The sequence below is a fragment of the Anabas testudineus genome, chromosome 19 (assembly GCF_900324465.2).
Source record: "Anabas testudineus chromosome 19, fAnaTes1.2, whole genome shotgun sequence".
Classification (NCBI taxonomy): domain Eukaryota; kingdom Metazoa; phylum Chordata; class Actinopteri; order Anabantiformes; family Anabantidae; genus Anabas; species Anabas testudineus.
In genome coordinates, this window is record NC_046628.1 from 2,290,629 (window position 1) to 2,311,712 (window position 21,084).

A 21,084-nucleotide genomic window follows, 5' to 3' on the forward strand; every position below is an offset into this window, starting at 1 on the left:
CTCTGTCTCTTTGTGATGGGTTTTTGATAACACTTGTTGTGATGAGTTGAAGTGGCTGCCAGTACATGTGCGTGCACTCAACAGCGTGCACTTGTGAGTATGTGCATGTTGTGTGGCATTCAAAAAAAGGGAACGACTTCCAAAGCAAGGACATTTTTGTTGGTCCATGCCAGTTATACTGTAGAGGGTCATGGGGGGGGGGGGGCTGGCAGCCTCTTACAGGGTTGATACATCCGACTATTCATGTTCACATTTGCACCTACAGTTCAGGAAATTTGAAGTCACCAATTAACCTGCATGACTGGAAAGTGCAGTTTTCAGAAAAGATCCACGGAAAGCATCCAGGCATGGGGAAAACATGTAAACAGAAAGATCCGAGCCAGCCGGCAAGTTAGTTAGTCATTTCTAACCTTAATTTATGGACATTTTTTTTTCATTGCATTATGGATTTGACAAATCATTATAAAAATAATAATCCTTAATATGATAGTATATGTCACAATAATAATAGACGTGGGTTTCATGTCTTTTGTGCTCATATGTGTCTGCCTTTATTTTATGACTATAAAGGCAGGGATACACAGGTGTAAATGATAAGATAATGGTGCCTAAATTCTATTTATCTGCCTCAGTATTCAGCTGCTGGTGTTCTGCTCGCTCACTGTGGCTTCCTGTGACACTTGAATACAACAGAGCCATTGTTAATGTTATTGGTAACACCTGTGCTTTTCCTGCTAACACCTTCTGGGGGGAAAAAAAGGACTATAATGATAGAGGTGTTAGTGGCAAAAAGAAAAGAAAAAACAAACTAACAGCAGAAACAGGGAAAATGTAATTAATCAAGTCACACAGACCTGTGATGAGGTCTAATTGGCCTAATAAAATGAAAGAACACCTGTTTGGTTGGTCCACAGTGTGTAGGGTCTTTTAGTGACTGTGTGGTCAAGTTTGACACAAATTAAGTCCTAAAACTACGAAGAGATGTTTCGCTTTCATTGCTATGCATTTAAAGTCCCAACACAGCTGGTCGCTGTAGTTTTTAACTAATTCTATTCAAACAGGAGGAAACTGTTGTTTTTTTGGTGGGGACTATTTTCAGCGGTGGATTAATCTACTTTTTGGTGCTCTGGTAAGTATTTAGGGCAGCAGGACGCTGTGTGTGGGACTGGGTCGAAATCTACTACACTGTGTGTGTTTATGGTAATGAAGGAACATGCCACCCAATGGAATAGTGCAGCGTAATGATCTGTTTTTAATAGTTTGCTCAGCTCTGCAGCACAGCTAGAGACACGGAAAAGCTTCAGTTTCAGGTCATATGAATATTTATGTGCAGTACGGTGTTAGTTACAGAATTAGAGTACTTGTATAGTTTGTTCATGGAAACACTGTCAACAAATCAAAGGCTGAAGTGCAGCAGAGCATTTCCTGAAGTGACTTAGAAGGCATTATTATAAAATCTGAGGCAAGCAGACTCCACGAGATGAGTTGGACAGCTCCAAGTGCTTTTGTTGCTTGTCTTCCCAAGCCCAAGTATTCAAGCAATACGCAGTCGCCTGTTTATCTGACAGGCTGGATTTATTTCCATGAGCAGATCATAAAAGCTAGTGATTTACTGAAACGCATTCAGTGCTGAGAATGAAAATGTGAACCCCAACATCCAAGCTTGTAATAATTACTCCACCGCACGCAGAAGTGTCAAGACTCCAAAGAGTAATGAGATAGCAGATTGGAATATAGTGCCTGCGTTTTTGTTTGCAACCTTTCCAGTGCATTGACTGTGTCTGGTAATTGTTGCAGCAGAAACATGACAAATGAAGTAAACAACTTTTATTCGAGTGTGTGTTCATTTATTCCTCGAGTCTGGTTTTCCACCAGCTGGCTGAATGCAGCTGAATGGGATGTGTTTTAAGCTCTTGTTAGAAGATTCACGATACCACTTAAAGTATAACTGATTATCATGTTTTCATTTGCGTTCCAGGAAATGCCTTTGCGCTTTGGCGGAGTTGTGTTTTTCTTGTCGAAATCACCACTTTTCAAGTTTTCAAGTTGGTAATTTGCACATCTAACACTGCGCCACATCCACTTAGTCCCACCCACCCTCCTCTCTGCTGCGCCACGATGCTCCCTTCTGTCTTAGCTGTTGTGAGTACTTCACTTCACTAGCTGTGGATTATCAATCCCAGAAGATGAGAGAATTAGCAATTACAAATGGGGCTGCGTTTGACTGCATGTGGTCTTAGCCATCGCAAGACAAACACGACTGCGCTCCTCGCCTATGTCATTCCAACCACACTTCACTACTCACGCCTCCCACCCACCCTTTAGCCATTTACCCTGACATGAGCAATCAGCCTGAACAACAGATATTGGCTGGAAAAAAACTGGAGGAACTTAATATTCCAGCTGTCTTTTGTCTTATTTTTTGTTGTTGTTGCCTAGAATTACACTGTGAGGCACACGGCTTGAGTCCCTTACTTCTAAACAATTCAAATATTACTACAGCATCCAATGATCAGTAATACTCTAGTGGCTAAAATGAGAGCAAATCTCTCCAGCCATGTTCCAAGCATTTGTTGGAAGTATTCCCAGAAGTGTGGAGGCTGCAAGAGCAGGGATTGTCCACAAAAAAAAAAAAAGAAAGAAATACAAGAGCATTAGTCATTTGTTCAAATGCCTCATATGTTTAGAATCTCTAGCTGACATCATGAGCATGACTTTTGTCTGGTTACAACAAAGAGGTTTGATGTTAAATCTTAGGTAATTCATTTATTCATAGTCATACAAGGGTCATGTACGGTCCTGACACACCTTTCCCAGTACTTCAGATTGTACCTTGACTCATGTGATATTAAACACAAATAAATGTGCATTTGTGAGAGACTATGTTGGCATCACCGTGACTTTTTGTGACACAGGAAGTCCAAAATGCTGCAGAGAGGTTTATAAAGAAGAAACAGGATTAACTTTAGTTCTCAACAATCAATCAACTTGCATCCTGAGTTAATTGGTACACTGACGAAATACAGCAAGCTTCAAGTTTGAATCAATAAAGTGCCAACAACCCACATGACAGCCGCCTGTCTCAACATAAAACCAAAACAAATGAGCTAAAAGACTCTAAAGGTGTTTTAAAGCGGACCAAACTCAGTACTCTAGCGTGTTCTCACACCCCTATCTGGCCCAAATCAGCATGTGTTTTCTAGCTGACAGCACTTCGCCTTAACAAACTGGTGCACCCGTTCCCGCCCTCTTTTGGTTCAGTTTGCACCCATTTGTGATTGCTGTGTGGGACATGCCCCAGTATAGCTGTGAAAATGCTCTGAGTTTGTCTGAAGTGCATGTGCATATTAATGCTTGTGCTTTAAGAGGAAGGTGTTCAGCAATTACATATGACTGTAATTTCTGTTCCTATGTCCACAGACTTTTAGCCTGTAGTGTATGTTTTAATGGTGCTTTGCCTCTCACCACTTCTACCTTATGAATAACAACCAAAAGATGACTTGAGGGGAATTAAATTTTTTTGGCTTTTTCACCCCTGTCGCCTCCGCGGGAAACCTGAAAGACTTCCCTTCACTCACTCACTCCCTACCTTTTTTCCTATGCTAAATCCAGCAGTCCTCTCTCTTCCTGCTACTTATCTCCTCTTTGCATCGCTCCATCTCTTCCACTCTCTTTCTCCTTTCAAATCATTGATTTTTCAGAGTGTCTATAAAATATTTACAATGTGTGGGCAGACTTCTTTCACTGGGAATTTAGAGGTGGGGTGGGGTGATCATTTTGAAAGCGAGTGGTGAAAGGAATGAGGGCACACGAGTGGAGACGAGGGAAAGCAAGGGGAGTGAAAAGAGTAGAGAAAGAGGCAGATAAGTGCGGTGGAAGTCCATCCAAAGTCGTGGCATGAATATCAATGTCTTTCTGATTCAACTCCAGATTATAAATAAATAAACGCAGCACCGCCAAAGAATGTTCTTCACAGCTTTTGTAACGCCGTAAAACCTTGCATGTATCGACTGCGAGCTTATACTGATGATTTCAACATGATTTATGCAACATTTCTTCTTTCATCTCTACCTTTCTTTCGTTATCACTGGAGGCTTATTTGAGACGTGTTGTTGCAGTTTACAACATCTCTCCCACCTGCTCAATTGCTGCCTAATTAAATAAAGCCCTCAGGACTGTCCCTGCGTAAGCTTTGTCGATGATGCGGGCTTCATTGAAACTTCAATTCCTAATCCATCCAAAATACAAGATGACATGATCTCCTTATTGCTGAAACTAAATCTCTTGTAGCCGTATTTTTCCCTATGTTTAAAACTCTTAATAACATTATTTACTGTCAAATCAGCCAGAAGACTCTTTCATTCTGAATACGCCAGTAGACACAGATTCACTACTACAGGGTTAAGAAGACAAATGGAGGTTTTAAGATTAATGTATGTGTCAAAACGATTTGATGTTATTTGTTTCAATTCAGCGTCATTCATGTGCTGCACCTCAGCTTTAAGCAGTCTAAAAACTCAAAATAAAATACATATGCTGATTTAGATATGGATAAAGCTGGAGAATATAACTTTTTATAAAATAGAAATAAGTTCCAAAATTGATATTAATGTGGAGAGGAGTTGTCAAAGTTTTCCAAACTCAGTGAAGAGTCAGGCAACAGCGCAGAGATATATATGCCTCTAATGATGTTGAATGATGTTGAAATCTGCAATATTTTCCATATTGAAACTTTGTAGTTTTTGGTTAGCAGCTCTTTGTGCATTTGTGTGCTTATGTGAAATCCAACATCCAAATATAAAGACACCTTTAAAATGAGAAGTAATACAATTACCATTGCCTCAAATGCTCAAAAGCTAGAAAAAACAGCATTTGATGGTGATTAATACCTGACTGGCTGTTCAGAATGTAGCAGATGGTAAAAGAGCATAATGGAGCAGGGAGAAGTGTAACAGAGTGAACTGATTTCAAAGTCCTTTCTAGCACTAGCTTAATTTGCATATTGTAGCTTTAATTTTAAAGAAATTACACAAAAAAGAATTTCTTCATATGAGCATTTATTATTTCACATGTAGTTATGACTTGAAACCACCATACAGAAAAAAAAGCACTGACGATATAGAGGTTACAGGTCTGGCTGGTGTGAAAGGTGTGAATGAAACTCCAGAGCGGACTGAATAACCACGAGATCATCAAAAGAAAGGTCTTGGGTCTGTTTCTAAAGCAAACTGGTGTTTGGTTTCTAGTGGTAAAGCAAAGCATCAGATATGAGTTCAGCATGAATTCAAAAGCCATGTGCACATCGCAGGAACTGTCAAGGAATCTGTCTCCTTGACAGATCTGTGAGCGAGATATACATGTGGAGGAAGTCAATAAGTTACCTTGGTAAGGATTTTTCCTTATGCACCAGGAAAAGAAGTTTAAATAAATGGGAAATGTCTCCTTGACCTAGTTTGTGTGTTTTAGAATTTCTCTTTGGATAAAAGCGTCTGCTAAATGTAAATAAGGTCACAAGGTGAGTGGGACATAGTGATATTATAATACCAGAACTGTTTGGAACTACTTGCCACTAAAAGCCAAGTGGAATGAATTAGAGGCTCAGAGTCATACTTTCTAATGAGGCTCACGTCTTGAATCTTAAATCTTGAATTTATGTGGCATCATCTGTTTTCCCTCAGGTGGGAGGGACAATGTACAATACGGGACGCCACGTCTCTCTGCGATTGGACAAGGAGCACCTGGTTAACATCTCTGGAGGGCCAATGACGTACAGCCATCGCCTGGAGGAGATACGGCTACACTTTGGCAGTGAGGACAGCCAGGGTTCTGAACACCTGCTGAACGGACAGGCTTTCTCCGGAGAGGTGAGAATGCGTGTGTGTGTGTGTGTTGGGGGGGGGGGGGGGGCTGAACTGAAAAGAACCTGTTCTGTGCAGAATTATAATACAAATGGATAAAAACACATCAGCGCATTTGAAATCCTGTAAGTACAGATCAGTAGAGAGAGCAAATGTGCTGGTATTCACTTCATCTCAGCAGCAGGACATAATGGGTTTGTCACACTAGCTTTCAAGCACGTTAAGTTGAATATAGAAGTACTTCTGGAACTGGTAATAACTGTACATATCTTGAGGGTTACAGACATATCAAAATGTTTTTGCTCACTGCACTCTAAGACAACAAGGAATTAGAGTTACAGTATCATCCCCTTACCACTGGATAACTTTACAATAAACTGGAGTCCGTTTTCGCATGACAGACCAAATATTCACTCTCCTTTCAGGTTTAATTTGGTTTTTCTAGCTGCTGGATGCTCCACTGTCTGCTAACTAGTCACTAACTTTGCTTTGTTTGCTGATGTTTTGGTACAAGACGGGCAGCATGCAAAGGGTTTTATTTGTTTTTGTTTGTTTGTCACAGGTGAGGTTGATGAGAGCAGTGAAACAGAACCCAAACAGTGAAGTTGCATATCCATGCTATAAAACCAAAACAATCTGCTCAAAGATGCTAAAATGCAATACTGAGGGGCTTTCAGTTCACCATGAGCTACAATGCATTTATGTAGGGAACATAATTGCAAGTGGATAATGCTATATTTTCTATCAACATCTATTAATAAATGAGGATTAGTTGTGCATATAATAAAAAAAGACAACACTTTTCTTTTCCAACATAATAATATCTCGCAGTGTAACATTTAGTTTGTCTGACTAGCGCCATATTGCAGATTTTGATGTTTATGTTTGGGCTGAGTTCAGCACGTGGTTAGGGTTGGGGAAAGGTGGTGGTTTCGCATAAAATTTAAAAATTTGGTTATTTATTTATTTGTAAACCACAATATTTCTCTAACATTAGCCAAACAACAAACATAGGCCTCTTACTTAGATGTTACATATTCATAAAAAAGGTAATTGCAACCAGAATATACATTTTCTAATAACATAGTAAGCATATCTTGATATCTTTATTAGCTTGAATGTAAAGTCGCAAATACACTGATACTGTACATATCATATTACAGTTTGTCTGATTACAGTATTACTCAAATTTTTTATGATTAAATGTAGGCCTGGTTGAACACTTGGTTAGGGTTAGGGAAAGATTGCGGTATGGTCCCTCTATTATTTAAGCAAATGTAAAAAAAAAAAAGGGGAGGTGAAACTTAGCTACATTTTTCATAGACTGGATTGAAATCCATGTCACCAGCATGTCCATCACACACTGTCTAAAGCTGAATTTCAATAGTATCCATTTAGCAGGTTTAAATACACGTTGAAAACCTCTTAGTTTTTGAAGGCAATGCTTCGTTGGTGCTTGATGAGTGAAAACCTGCAATCTCCATTTCAAGTACTTTTGATTTTAGCATTATTATATGTAAATTTTAGTTCAGTCCGTGAATATTAAAAAGGTTTTTACACACCTACATAAGTCAGAATTTCCCTCGATCTGAACAGCTTTCCCATGATGGCAGCAATTTGCATCAGTGCTTTTGGAGGGAACAAACTTGAAGATGACAGTTACACATTCTAGCACACACACACACACATAGCACATGAACACACACACTATTTCACAGTGCCATTTTAGAAATTTGACGAGAGAAACAATTAGCTTCCCTGGCTTTGATTGCTCAACAAAATCATGAGTCACTCACGCCACTGCATTCCACTTGCTGCCATTAAATGAATAACCAATTTGTGTGGCAACAAAATAATTGCAGGCTTGACAGGCAAATTTATTATAATTAATGATAATCATTTATCCCCCCCTAAGACTCAGAGCTGATATTGAAATCATAATAAAACAAGTGTTTACAGTGTCCTTCGGGGTGACGAGCTGTAACCCATGCTTAGAAGGACACACCCATATACACACATTAGTGCATAGTAAGGCTCCCTGTAGAGCTTCGCTGTTGCCTTCAGCCCCTGATTTGCCCTTTTGTGAGTTGGAGGAGTTTTCCAGAGCCAGGTGAAGAAGTTTTGAAAAGATTTGCATCTGATATCTGAGATATGATGTCACATTGTGCCACATAGCACACAGATTTCCTGAGACGTGACAGAGGGAGAAAAGGTGGTGCCGGCAGCATGAAATCCCCACTGGAGATGGAGGCCATGTGTTTGCTACCTATGATATTTCTAATTCAGAATGTTTCTGTGTTTAATTGTAGAGTTTAAACTCAGGGGCAGTTCTGATCTGTTCAAACAGACTGATAGTCTAGTCAAGCTGCAGGGAAAACAGGGCTAGGAAAGGTTGCTAAGACACAGGTTTTTTTAAACATCCCATTCCCTTTTGCCGTGTTCGTATCACTCAAACAACTGTTTCTGAGTGAAATGGCAACTGGAAAACATGCTCCTCATCCTCCGCCACCTCCCCCTGATAGCCCACCCCCTTTTTTTTTTTTTTTTTTCCTCTGAGCCAGTGCCGTGACTTCAAGGTCCGATAAGATGTTTCATAATCGAAAATGCAGAAAGAAAACAAATTCTCCAGTTCTCTCTCTCTCTCTCTCTCTCTCTCCCCCTTTCTCTCTTTCTCTGGCTCCCTCTCGCCCCCATCTGCAGATGAGTGGTGGCTGTGCGTGTCCTTGAAACGTGAACAAAGAGAGAAAATGTTCAAACTTTTTAAAGCAAAGCATCCTTCTGAAATGGCAGCCTGTGGGAGGATGGGGGTGGGATGGGTATGGTAGTGTGTGTGTGTGTGTGTGTGTGTGGATGTGTGTGGGTGCATTAACACTCAAGCTTGCATCTTTAAATCATTCCTTTATATCTTCTAAGTCATCATTTTTCTTTACCTTCCATTTTGCCTGATTGCATGTGTGTGCATGGGTCTGCACATCATCCACACTACTTAAAATACATATTCAAACAAATAGCACTGAACCCTCATATAAAATCCATATCCTATATGGTACAAATTCCAAATACATACATCAAAATATACCATATACCGAATACTAAACACTGCACAAGCTATCTGGAAAGGCACAATCACATGTGACCTATGTCACACTTAAGAATCATGTAGCAAAATGAGGATGAGATGTGCACATGAATACAAATATTATAAATATATTTAGAATTTAAAAACATTATAAATTGTGCACTGTTAGTGTTTACTGGCTCTTCCTCACTGCCCTGGTGGACTCATTGCTACTGTACATTTCTTGGCACGGTGCAATCACAACGTGTCAATCGGCAGATGAGCACAACACTATCTGCAGGAATGTGTATCATGTCGCCCACGTACTTGTGCCCCTCCGTGTGAATCTCTGTGTACAAAATACAAATTGTGGCTCACTGATCAAATCATTGTTCCATGGTGATGGTATTGCAACACAGCAATTGCACAGTTTATAATGAAGTCATCCATAAGAGATGATAATAGAATAAGAAACAATTATAGCCTGTTTACCTAAACTGTACATTCTCTAAATAAGTACTGAGGAACCCTTGATCACTTAGGAATTGTCTATATGCAATGTTTATGTAACCAACGTGTGTGCATTAACAATGATGTATGTTCCTGTGCAACTAAACTGAATTTGCAATGGGATTACACATACCTACAACATCCCATTTTCATTTCCACCAACGTATATACACCCTTCATCCAGCCCAACCACCTCCTTGCAAGTGAATTTCCACTAATAAATGCAGCGCTTAATTCTTAAAAAAAATATTCACTTGCATCACAACATAATCATTATGTGAGTATGTTTACTACACAAACATAATTGTATTTGTTGTTTAGTTGCATAGGAACATTTTGGAGACATGTTTGGCATCAAGTCTTAAAATTTCATACATGATTAAACTTGTGTACATACATTCAGTCGCAAACAGTTACCAGTTATCACCTTTAATAAAAAAAAAAGCACATATTGTAAGAGTGTTGTGCAGGGTTGGAATCCACTAATTTTAACCAGATGGGCATGATAAACTAGCAGTTGTGTTTACATTTCATTACACCAAAATGGTATCTGTATGCTGGATATTAATGATCATGTAAATTCAGTATATATTTAGAATATCTGTATTTACCTCTCCTGATATTCATGTATAAATGTGTGAATCATGCAACATGCATTAGTCATTAGTGTTGCCTTATTTAAAGGTAGTTTTCACCTCTCTGCTTACAGCAGGTGAATCACTTCTTGAGCATAAATACACCATTATTCTTATTTTTTTACCATTAATTCTAATGTCAAAGACAGTACCATACTGGTGAATGCCAGCACAACTGAGAAAATAGAACCGAATCATCTGCATACATGCAAATTATCTCTAATGAGATTACCAAAAATACTACTGTATGTCTGTGTGTGAGATTACTAATGCAGTTGCTGTATTGTTGCTGATTGAATATACTGTAGTGTGCATGCATGAGAGAGAAATTTATGTTGTACTAAAAATTGGCTGCTGGCTGCTGCCATACAAAACCTTCCAAGACCTGGGGGGGTTCATTTATGCCGGAGGTGTGTGTGTGGCGTGTTCAGCTCTGTTCCCCTGGAACTGCTTCAGGGCCTAATGTGAAAATGAAACACCTTGGTCTTTTAATAAGTGCTAAAATATTCTAAATATTTTTCCTCCGCCAGGTTGGTTTGTGTTTTGTTTTTTTTTCCACTCAGTCATCCTGTTTTGATTGATTTATAAGAAGGTCAAAACTGGTTTTAGAAATTTCTCTTTTGTTTATGCATCTGATTTGAGGGTTTATGAGTATATTTCTTTAAATCAGACTAAACTCCATACAACACATAATGCATTTTGGGAAATCCATTGAAATGTGCCATCACAAGACACCTGGCTTACATGACCCTACTGTTAAGTCCGTTGAGTACGAGCCGCTTGTACTCTAAGTGGACATGTATAGATAGAAAATTGATGGTAGTATAGTAAAGTGTAGCAGATTGATTTCCTTCCTTGCAGGCAGCCACTGCTTTGTGTTCATTTCAGTCCACTGTACTGACTGGAAACACAGGTGATCCATCACAGGGAGGAATTCATCTCTTTTATTGTTTTGCTATGTTGAAGTAAGGTTATACAGAAACTATACTGAAAACACTTGCTGTCGGTTCAGTCAAGGACATTTGAGGCAACTTTCTCTCAAACTCTCCATCAACTTACAATACAAATAACCACATTTCAATCCATGGTTTAAACCATACCGGCAGCATCAACAGTGACAGTTCAGTGACTCTTTCAGCGGAACAGCAGTCTGTCTGTCAGCAGGACAACAAGATAAAGGCCAGACAAAAAGTTTTCATCAGGATGACTGGCAGCAGAGATTCACTGAGCTTAACTAGTTTTATTTATGTGGACTCAGCATTGTTTTATGTATTCCTTCAATGATTTTATTGATTTTCCCCCATCTGCTACAGAGGGCAAGGGGGGAAGCAAAACCAGAAAAACTCACAGTGACATCGGGAGCCTCAGCAGTTCTTACAGAAACCAGTAAAAAAGTTTGCATCACTTAAAAAAGAACATAACAGCTGTCTGGAAATTCCTCTTAACTGCAATCGACGGAAAAAACACACGTCCAAGGACGGACACATGTGTGAATGTTTTGTGAATTTTCTACATTTGATAAATGTAATTCTGAAGGGAAATTGCAATCCATGAATATTTGCAGAGGCAAAACATGCTGTATCTGAAAACCACTGTAGGCTAATATTTGACAAGGAGACAGAAATGCTATAAACTGTTTACATGAACTGAAAAGTCTGTGGGGAAAAAAAAACGGCAGGTGAAACCTTTTAAGTTTGATATAACTCTGAAAATCTGAGATCTATCGTCTTTTAAAGAGTTATCGTGGTTCAACAATGGTGGACCATGAGTAAAGAAAATCCTTACTATAACCCATTATGATACTGTGTCATAGGAGATAATATTTTCTCTTTCACTCATTTAACTCTACAACACGTTGCATGAACATAAAAACTTCGGCAGCTGCCTACAAACAATATTTGTGCATGCAGATTAAATTACAGCTAATAAATTTAACAGCAACAGCCTCTCCAAACTGAAGGGGACAACAAAGAGGATGCAGCTATATTTAATACAAATCTTGTTAAGTGTTTGAGGAGGATTCGCCATAGGCAGCTGTTCCAAACGTTTTAAACCCCTATCAATCACAGACACTCTTCATATGTGCTCATTCAAACACGAGACACAGATGGAAAATCACATTCAGCTAATTCTGCTGCAGCAGATTATCGGTCACAGAGCTTTTGACGGAGACGGCCCGCTCTGTTTTATTCTCTCTTTCCCTAATCATCATTAATCACTATTAAACGGCATATTTCGCCCCCCCTATCTGTACCACCGTGCCCTAATTGGGGCAAATTTAAAAATCGTATCAGAACATCGCTGTGCGGCTAGTTCTGAAGAAAACAAACACGCAGAAATAAATATGAATGAAGTAACCCAACTACATTTCAGATTAGGTTTAATTGCCAGTGCATTATGATGTGTATGAGCATGACTTCTTGTGCTTTGCTGGTGTTTTGTCACTTGAATAAAAACCAGCTTGATGTGCATAATAAGCGTGCGTGGTAGCAGGCCTTGTCCGCTTGTTAGTTTTATGGAGCTGCGTCCTAGTTAATCTGGAGGAGGGCGGACGGACGGATGGAAGCTGAGATGGAGAGCATTATTTTCAACCCAGTGCTTTTAAACCCCCCTTTTCACTGTTAGCACTGAACACCTCTCTTCCACTATCGACTTGCTGTCTTTATATTTCCCAACCCTGGGGCCAGGCCAGCCATTGTGCCATAAAGAGGTTGTCCCCCTCCCCCCCATCTCACACACACACACACACACATGAATATGCTCTCATGCACACTCCTTAGAACATTAGGCACCCAGACATTAGAGACCCATCACACCCGGGTTCAGCTAGCTTCCCACCCCGGTCTAACTGATGAAGTTGTACAGTAAGATGCTGAAGACCTTTTAGCCTGGGCTTCAGTGTGATGTTGAAGGTTTGTACTGAGAAAAATACAGAACCTTAATGTATCATTAATGAATTATTAGTTATTATTATATTCATATATATCAAGCTGCTAATTGTAAAGAATAAATACAAATACAAAATATAATAAGTCTTAAGTCTTACTTAATGTGATAGTTGCTTTGATGCCTCATATGTATAAGATGTACAGAATGTATTTTACTGGTACTATTGGAGACTCACCTCCAAAAGTATTGGAACAATTCAGTTCCAATATTTTTGCTGTAGACTGAAAACATTTGGGTTTGACATCAAAAGATGAATGTGAGACAGAAGATCAACATTAAACTGGTCTTATTTTTCCTTAATACTTTTGGAGGGGAGTGTCAAGCTAAAGTTAAATTACTTGACAAAGATTCTATTAGTCAAAGGTAAAAAAAAACTTTTTTTAAATTAACTTTTGAGGAAATGTTACTGTGTTACCTTTTCTGATCCTATAGGACAAATGTTCTTAAGAATACATTTCTGGCACTTTTGTTAATTTTAACATTTTGTTAAATAAATCTGAACACCTTAATTTACCTTTTGTGTGGATGTAGCTCACCCTTAAGTAAGAAAAACTATGGTTTATTGGCTAGCAGTAAAACTACAAGTTATTATGACTTATTATAGCTTGTTGTTCTGTCAGTGGCAGATTTATCATCTCCAGCTTTTTTCTTAAAAGTATTAAAGCAAATGTAAAGCAGTTATGAACAACCACTAAACATAGCGTTCCTAAAACAAACTGCTGTAGCAGCAAAAAGCCTCTCCAAAGTTCACAGACAGTTCAGGATGAACAGCAGAACGGCGGGAGAATACAATGTGTGGAGTCAGTACACAGTGTAAATTGAATTAGCTGTCTGAAAATTCGAATAGACATATCGATAGTATGAGTCTGATGTGATGCATTGATAAATGATGTGGCGCTGCAGACTCACAGACTTGACCAACATGCCGTCTTTCTTCTCTTTTAGTCTGTCTTCTACAGTTTGTGTATCTAATTAGGACTTCTATTCCTCTTCTTTTACTCTGTGTCTCTCTTCTCTTTTCTTTTTCATTTGGCAGACATTCTCACTTTATTATGGCCCACGCTGGCCTTTTATTGCCCACCAGCAGCAAAGTTTGTGCAATTTGTCATTGAAGAAGTGCGGATGAGTTCTCTTGGCTGCCTCTGCTGCTCTCACCTAAAAATCTAATCAGATCAACAGGGGGCCCTAATCACTTCCTCTCTCGCCTTGATTGCATTTATAGATGTTCTGTCGCTCTGCGCTAACCCTAATCGAGCATTTCATAATTACTCTCCTCTTACATTTGTTTATTTATAACCTCTAGTACAGTATGTGCCAAACCCTTTGCCAGTGAGTGAGAATGAGAAGTTTATGAAAGTAGTGAGAGAATGACAAAGAGCCTTTGGGAAAGATCTGAAAATCATTACCAACCCTTTGTGCTCGAAATAAGTGGTTTATTGCTTTTATATTTATAGCAGGTCATTGTGTAGATCACTATTAAAATGCAGTATAGAATTACTGAAGCCTAAAGGCAACACATTACAAGCTTTAGGTTATAGTAGTATAGCTCTGCTGATATTAGAAGTGCAAAGTGAAAAGTTCATAGTTTTTCTAAGAACTGTATCGGTGTAGTACAGGTTGATAACAAAACAGATGTCATTATAAATTCATTATGATAATCAAACTTTTAAGGCTGTTTTCTAACAATAAATACTTTTTTTATAAAGTTCAGTGTCAATTTCCTATATTTCCAGTTATTCTCATGGTTGATATTCAAAAATCTTTGCTTGATTATATGATGTATGTGAAAAGTCAGCACAAAAATTCAATAATTATGGGCAGAAGATCCAAACATGACCAGGCAAAAACAGGCCAGTGTGAAGATGTTCAGTTTGACTAGATGATATTCAAAGATGACGTTTAGAAGAGGACTAAGGTAAACTGGCAGGTGTGTATTCTATACAGGGGAGTGGATTAGTGAATAGGCAACAGGTCTAGTGGGTATGTAATTAAGAAATGCAAGGCAGTTGTGCAGGTGATCCAGACAAGGAAAGGAGTTGGGGACATGCGGTGTGGCTGATGGCATACTGACTGACTAGCAAAATAAATCAATAAATCAACAATAGTCATTAAGTCCAGTTAACCAAGTCATGAAAATGAGCAAAAATCCAAGCTGAGCAATAATTACTAGCTACATGGAGTGCACCAGTAGGCTCCTGGTGATTGAACATGCCTCGTAAACGCATGCCACCAGTTTGAGATCACCTTTGTTGTACACACTCTCTCAAAATGTTCAACTGGCAGATTCTTGTTGGTCGCTGGTGCTAAACACTGCATATATGCATTTGATGAACATTCACTGTGAGTAAATATAACCATTGGATCATACTCCGTTGTTAATGGACTGATTAAGGTCAGGGCCAAAAAATAGGAACTTGTCTGGAACATCTAAGCCAGCCTCAAGTCTATCTCAGACATACCCTTTTTAGATCTGTGTAAAATCATTTCCACCTTATAACTTTAATTTGAATTAAGTTACTTTTTCATTTACTCAAGATAGGTAAGAAATAATAGTAAAATAGTTCATAGAAACCTTTGTTTCCACATCACAGATCTCGTTTAATGCTAACCAAGATCGCTAATACCAAAAGCTCAATGAACTTGCTTAAAAAAATAAGCATATTATGTATGTAAATCAGAAGGGTGTCATAGGGGTTTATGAGCCAACTATGAATCACAATGTACAATTTCTGTCGCTCTCCATCTCCCTACTGTCAACAAACAAAGAAAAGCATAGAAAACACACCGTAAAAATACATGTGTATTCTAGAGGGATTCTCTTTTGCTGACTCTGTTTCTTCTTTGCCTTTCAAAATTGTAGACTCATCTTATTTTAGCAGTTTTACATTTTTTTTTATTTCTTGGAACCTGTGTAGAATCTCCTGCCCACGTCCAACAATCTTTCAAAGGCAGGAATACTGAGCAGCTGGAGTGGATGAAGCATCTGTGTCAGTGAAACATTAACATCATGCTGGGAGATAGTTTAGCCGCCCTCACCTCAGCTTGTGAGAGCCGGCTGGCCTTGGATCAGATCATGACAGAATCCCCACTACTTTATGTCCCTCTTATTACATCCACATCTACGCCAAGAATAAAAGTGTTCTGAACACCAGCACTTTCCATTAAGCTGTCTCTGTAAATCCATGGGAGATTTGATCCTGTATTGATTTTCCCTTTTAAATCATCATCTGACACAGATCTATAGCAGAGATGAAGGATTTTAGAGAATGAGGGGTTCTTGACAGAAGTAAGTCAAGCTATAGCTTTTATAGAGGGGTGTTCAAGTCCCTGGCTTTTGTTGTGTATACTCAAAATCATCATATAGAAATTTTGGGGAGTCAACTGATGTTTTTTTCATTAACTCAACTAACATGAATATTTAAGTTTTATATTTTCTAGTTGTTATAAAGTGGCATGGTGGCTCAGTGGCAGAGTATTGGGTTGGGATACAGACGGCTTTGGGTTTGCACGCCACCCCAGGCGGTCCTGAGTCTTGATTGGTTGATCTTGATTTTTTTTTTTTTTCCTCTCACTAACAAATCTTCTCACTCATATTGTAAGTTGAAACAACAAGTTATATTTTACAGTGTACATACTGTGGCGATCAACATTGTGTTTCACTTCCTGTGTTTACGTTGTTATTCGCCAGTGTCTGATTTCCTTCCAGTAAACCTTTACCCGTTCTTTCTGTATGTTGCAGGTTCAACTCATCCACTACAATCATGAGCTGTACACAAATTACACAGAAGCTGCTAAAAGCCCCAACGGACTGGTTATTGTTTCCATATTTATGAAGGTAAGCCACTTTTATCTTGACATATCATGAGCCAGCACCTGCTATAATGGCATTTAGTAACTAATTACAGTCAATCAGTGTTTAAGCATTACAAGACAGGTACAGTATACTCTGTGTGCTCAGATGGAACATATAGAGCACTGTGAAACGCAGTCCATGCAGACAAGACTCTAATAAATGTGGACCAAGCTTTCATTTAAGTGTAACACTGGCTCACAAACGCATGGAAGTGTTAATTCTATTCTTTCCCAAGCTGCACAAACTGTAGCAAATGGCATTCATGTTTAAATCACTAACCTTTTAGCTAACAGATCAACTCTACCACAACAATACATTACCTGTTTGCGAAACCCAGTGCATGATGGAAAGCCTGGTGGCAAAAAGTCAAATTATATTCATTCCAAAGGAAGGTAAAAAAAAAAAAAAAGAAAGAAAAATAATAGAGCTTTCCACAGCAGACATTTTGACTTGTCCTAATAGGAAAACCATAGGTGTGACAATGTCTCTGTCTTTGCTTTTCCTGTTATGACATGTCACAGTGTCTACTGAGGCACTAATTTAGACATCATTCTCATTGTTATTTCACCTGTGTTTTTCTTATTGTGACATGTCGAAATGACTTCTCCTGTGACAGATACCATTAACATTTAAACTTGTTTTACATGCTAGGATATTTACTTGCAATACTAGTTGATAGAAAGTGGCATTCAAAATGTTTTATCAGGCAATGCGTAGCAGTGAAATGGTTCCAAGCATGTTAGAAACTTGACGCAGTTCATTTAGTGTTGATGCCAAGGTTTTGTGGAGTCTATGACACATGGTAAAGAACAAATCAGCAAAGCATCAGATATTTTGATTTAGTTTTGATTAGATAGTTTGATTGTGATGCACTGATTTTGGTAAAAATGCTTCCAACATCTGTATTGTATTAACTTAAAAAACAGGAAATAACAATAGCTGGATATAGAATACCCAACAATCCCACTTGAGCAGCACCAGGAGACAGTAGAAGAAGAAAAACTCCCTTTAATGGAAGAAACCTTTAGCAGAACCATAGTACTATGTGTAGTACGGTATGTGAGTAGCCTCACTTATTCTGCAAAATTGCTGTTTATGCCCTGTAGGCCTGTAAATATGCAGTAAAGAGTGGCAACAGAGCTAAAAATTCATCTAAGAAGTTTGGAATGAAGGAGAATATTAAAGCAAATATGATTTATATGTGATCTTGGTTCTCATTTAGCAAATGTGTACATTTCTGTCCATATTTGATATTATTGTTACCACTTAACCATCTGATCTGAAACTTATACCACACATATCAGACTGATTATCTGTTTCTAGTAGCCTCGTGTTGGTTTTAAGAAATGTGTCAGGAGCTAAACTAACCCCACACCTCCACTCTCCTGCTGCAAATCTTCTAAATGTTCAGCTTAAGAGCTCCTGACTCACAAACAATTAGCAATGCAATTATCCCACACAGCAACACTTTGTGATCCTTGGCTTTGTGTCAAAGCTGAGCAGCAGTGTGAGGGTGGTGGCAGCACTCCCATACCTCTTTGTTGTGTATGAGAGGTCTCCATCTTGAAGGAGCGGCTCAGAGATCAGAGAGGCAGCCGAGGTCCTTGGCACCGTGTGCACTAAAGGCTGAAAAGTTCAGCTGCTGGCAGCTAATGAGCTCCCCAATGTCAATGGGACCATCAGTTAGTCTTGAGGAGATAGAGAAGACAGTGACCTAGGTCATGTCTCCTCGACTCCCCCTTCCAGCCAGGAGGGTATGTGAGGAGATATAAGAAAGGAGCTGGGCACTGGAAGTGGAGTGCTGCTGGTGTAGGAAATCTGGCCTGTCTGGAATATCTGTTTAGCTGCCATAGCAGAATATGATGATATTACTCATGTGTTACTATGTAAAACTGTGGCATCTTAAAGGTGCATCTTATATAGTACACACAGAGTAGCAGTATATCGAGACTAACTGTCAAGTAACAGCTAATCTGTGGTCTGCGTTACACGCTACAAATGAGTGATAAAGCTACAGTTTTAAACTGCTAATGCTTACAAGCTCTGCAGTGTAAATAACTTTGCTTTTACATGCCAGCTAGTGTTCAATGAATTCAGCAATTACGGTGTTGTTGCAAACAACAAAGCATTCTGAGCAGATAAAGGTAATTGCTATTTCACTTCGCTGTGTGCCACACCAAACTAATAGAAACACTATTTGTCAGAAACAAAGTTGAAACTAAGGATCTGTTGGCTTGAATATAGTATTAAGAATTATATTTTTGAATAGTGTGTGATCACATGAAATTGGGAAACATTCTATTTTCTTTTGCTTAGAATGAACCCGGGGAGAATGTGGTGTTTCACCTAGGTTGCCATGGTGTTTGTTGATGAATTCTAAAGATATCAAGAGAATGTCCACAGATTTGGAAAGAAAGAGTAGCCACCATGCTTCCCGCTTTTATGAAGCACGTGTAAGAAACTACATCGAAAAGATGGACGTCCGCAAGTGATGTATGGAGTTTAACAAAACAACTCGTATGTATCTACTGCTTTAACATTCTCACGTGTGAGGTTAGTTAGTACTAGTTCAAATACGTCTGTAGTACAGTATCTAACTGAACTTAGCTCCAGAATTACAGACAGAACATACTGATGCCAGCACTCCATTCATCTTGAAAAGATGTTCACAGCAAAAGGAGTCGCTGCTTTCAACAGTGTTTTTAAGTGTAGTTGGTTACGAAGATGGAATGAGTCCAGCTGGGGTCCTACACCACACAGCCACAGAGGAGGGGGGAACAAACCAGTTGAGCACAGCTTTCCCAAGGCCCAGCTTTTGCACGCCGACTGCACTTGTCGTCCCCAGTGTGCGACTGAGTCTGGAGACGGTCTGGAGACGGTCAGCGACTCAACTCGTTCAACTCTGAAGGTGTGGAGCAGGTCCAGACTATTCCATCTAAGGAAGCCTAGTAAACCTGAGCTTAGTCCATATTGGTCTGTCAGGGTCTATTTAAAACCTCCTATTACTTAACTACTTGCATCTTATGTGACGTCACATAGGAATCAGGAAAGGAAAAGATTCTGTGGGATCTGTGACATCATCAATAAGTTCAAAGGACAAAAAAATAAGTACAACTGTGACGTCTTCTGATGATTAAAACCAATAGTGTCACACGTGAGAATGTTAAAATATAGAACTTTTGGATTCATTCCTAGTCCTCTCCTGACGACCACTGATAAATTAATTCAAACATTACATCTGGACGTCCATAATGAAGTTGTTATGTGTGATCTACTTTGGTATTTGCAGTGTGGATGTCTACTATGGTTTCCATATAATGCCAACTTATTTTTCAGTGTTATGATGCCTTTGATCTTTGATTTTCTCTTCAGTCATTGGCTGAACTCATCTTTGATCCATCAGTGACATCACAGCTGCTCACAGGTGACATCACAATCCCACAGAATCAGAGCTTTTAAATAGGACCTGGTCTCTTTAGATTTCAGTCTCTCCCACAGAGGAGAGCTGGACAGTTCTGAATCTCAGAGCTGAGCCGCTTGGAGCTCCTGCTCCAGGCTGCATCAGTCTCTGCGTCTGTAGTACAGTATCTAACTGATCTGAACGTAGCTCCAGAACTACAGACAAAACATACTGATGCCAGCACTCCATTCATCTTGATAAGATGTTCAGTTTAGTACAGGACTTCTCCTCTCTCTGGAGTCCACAAAACTCCGGAGACACTCAAAGCTGGAGAACCCCCGGTGCTCTGCAAGGATCGTGTTGATCGACGTGTCAACACGGGGTGTGCAGAGTTTCCTGAACAGTACCGGCCTGAGAGGACGATTACAGGCTTGGGGGATTCGATGCTAGAGGTTAAAGCTGGAGGAACCCCTGGCGCGCTGCAAGGATCGTGTAGATGGACGTGTCAACATCGGCTGTGCAGAGTTTTCAAGGTTAGAAGAACTCTCGGTAGAGGAAGTGCTCCCTCTCTCTCTCTCTCTCTCTCTCTCTCTCTCTCTCTCTCTCTCTCTCTCTCAGGCAACAAGAGACGCAACGGTTTTGATGAACGAGCGCCGCCACGTACGCTGCAGGCAGCATGAAGAATTGCACCATTGACCTGCACACAACATGACAACGATCAGTTCAGTTATTGATGCAACTGGACTTTTTAAAATTCACGTCTGCTCAAGTTTCACTGATGAGTAGTGAAACGTTTCATCCCAATAAGACAGAAATCCAGC

At 39.4% G+C, this 21,084-nt stretch overlaps 1 protein-coding gene across 1 annotated transcript in view; it reads left to right on the forward strand.

Annotated features, from left to right (window-relative positions):
* Positions 1–21,084, forward strand: part of ca10a (carbonic anhydrase Xa) — a 177,429-nt gene that overhangs the window by 144,355 nt on the left and 11,990 nt on the right. Inside the window, exons 5-6 of the mRNA XM_026350502.1 lie at positions 5,679–5,864; positions 16,750–16,845. Of these exons, the coding sequence (XP_026206287.1) occupies positions 5,679–5,864; positions 16,750–16,845 (282 nt within the window). The remainder of the gene's footprint in view (positions 1–5,678; positions 5,865–16,749; positions 16,846–21,084) is intronic.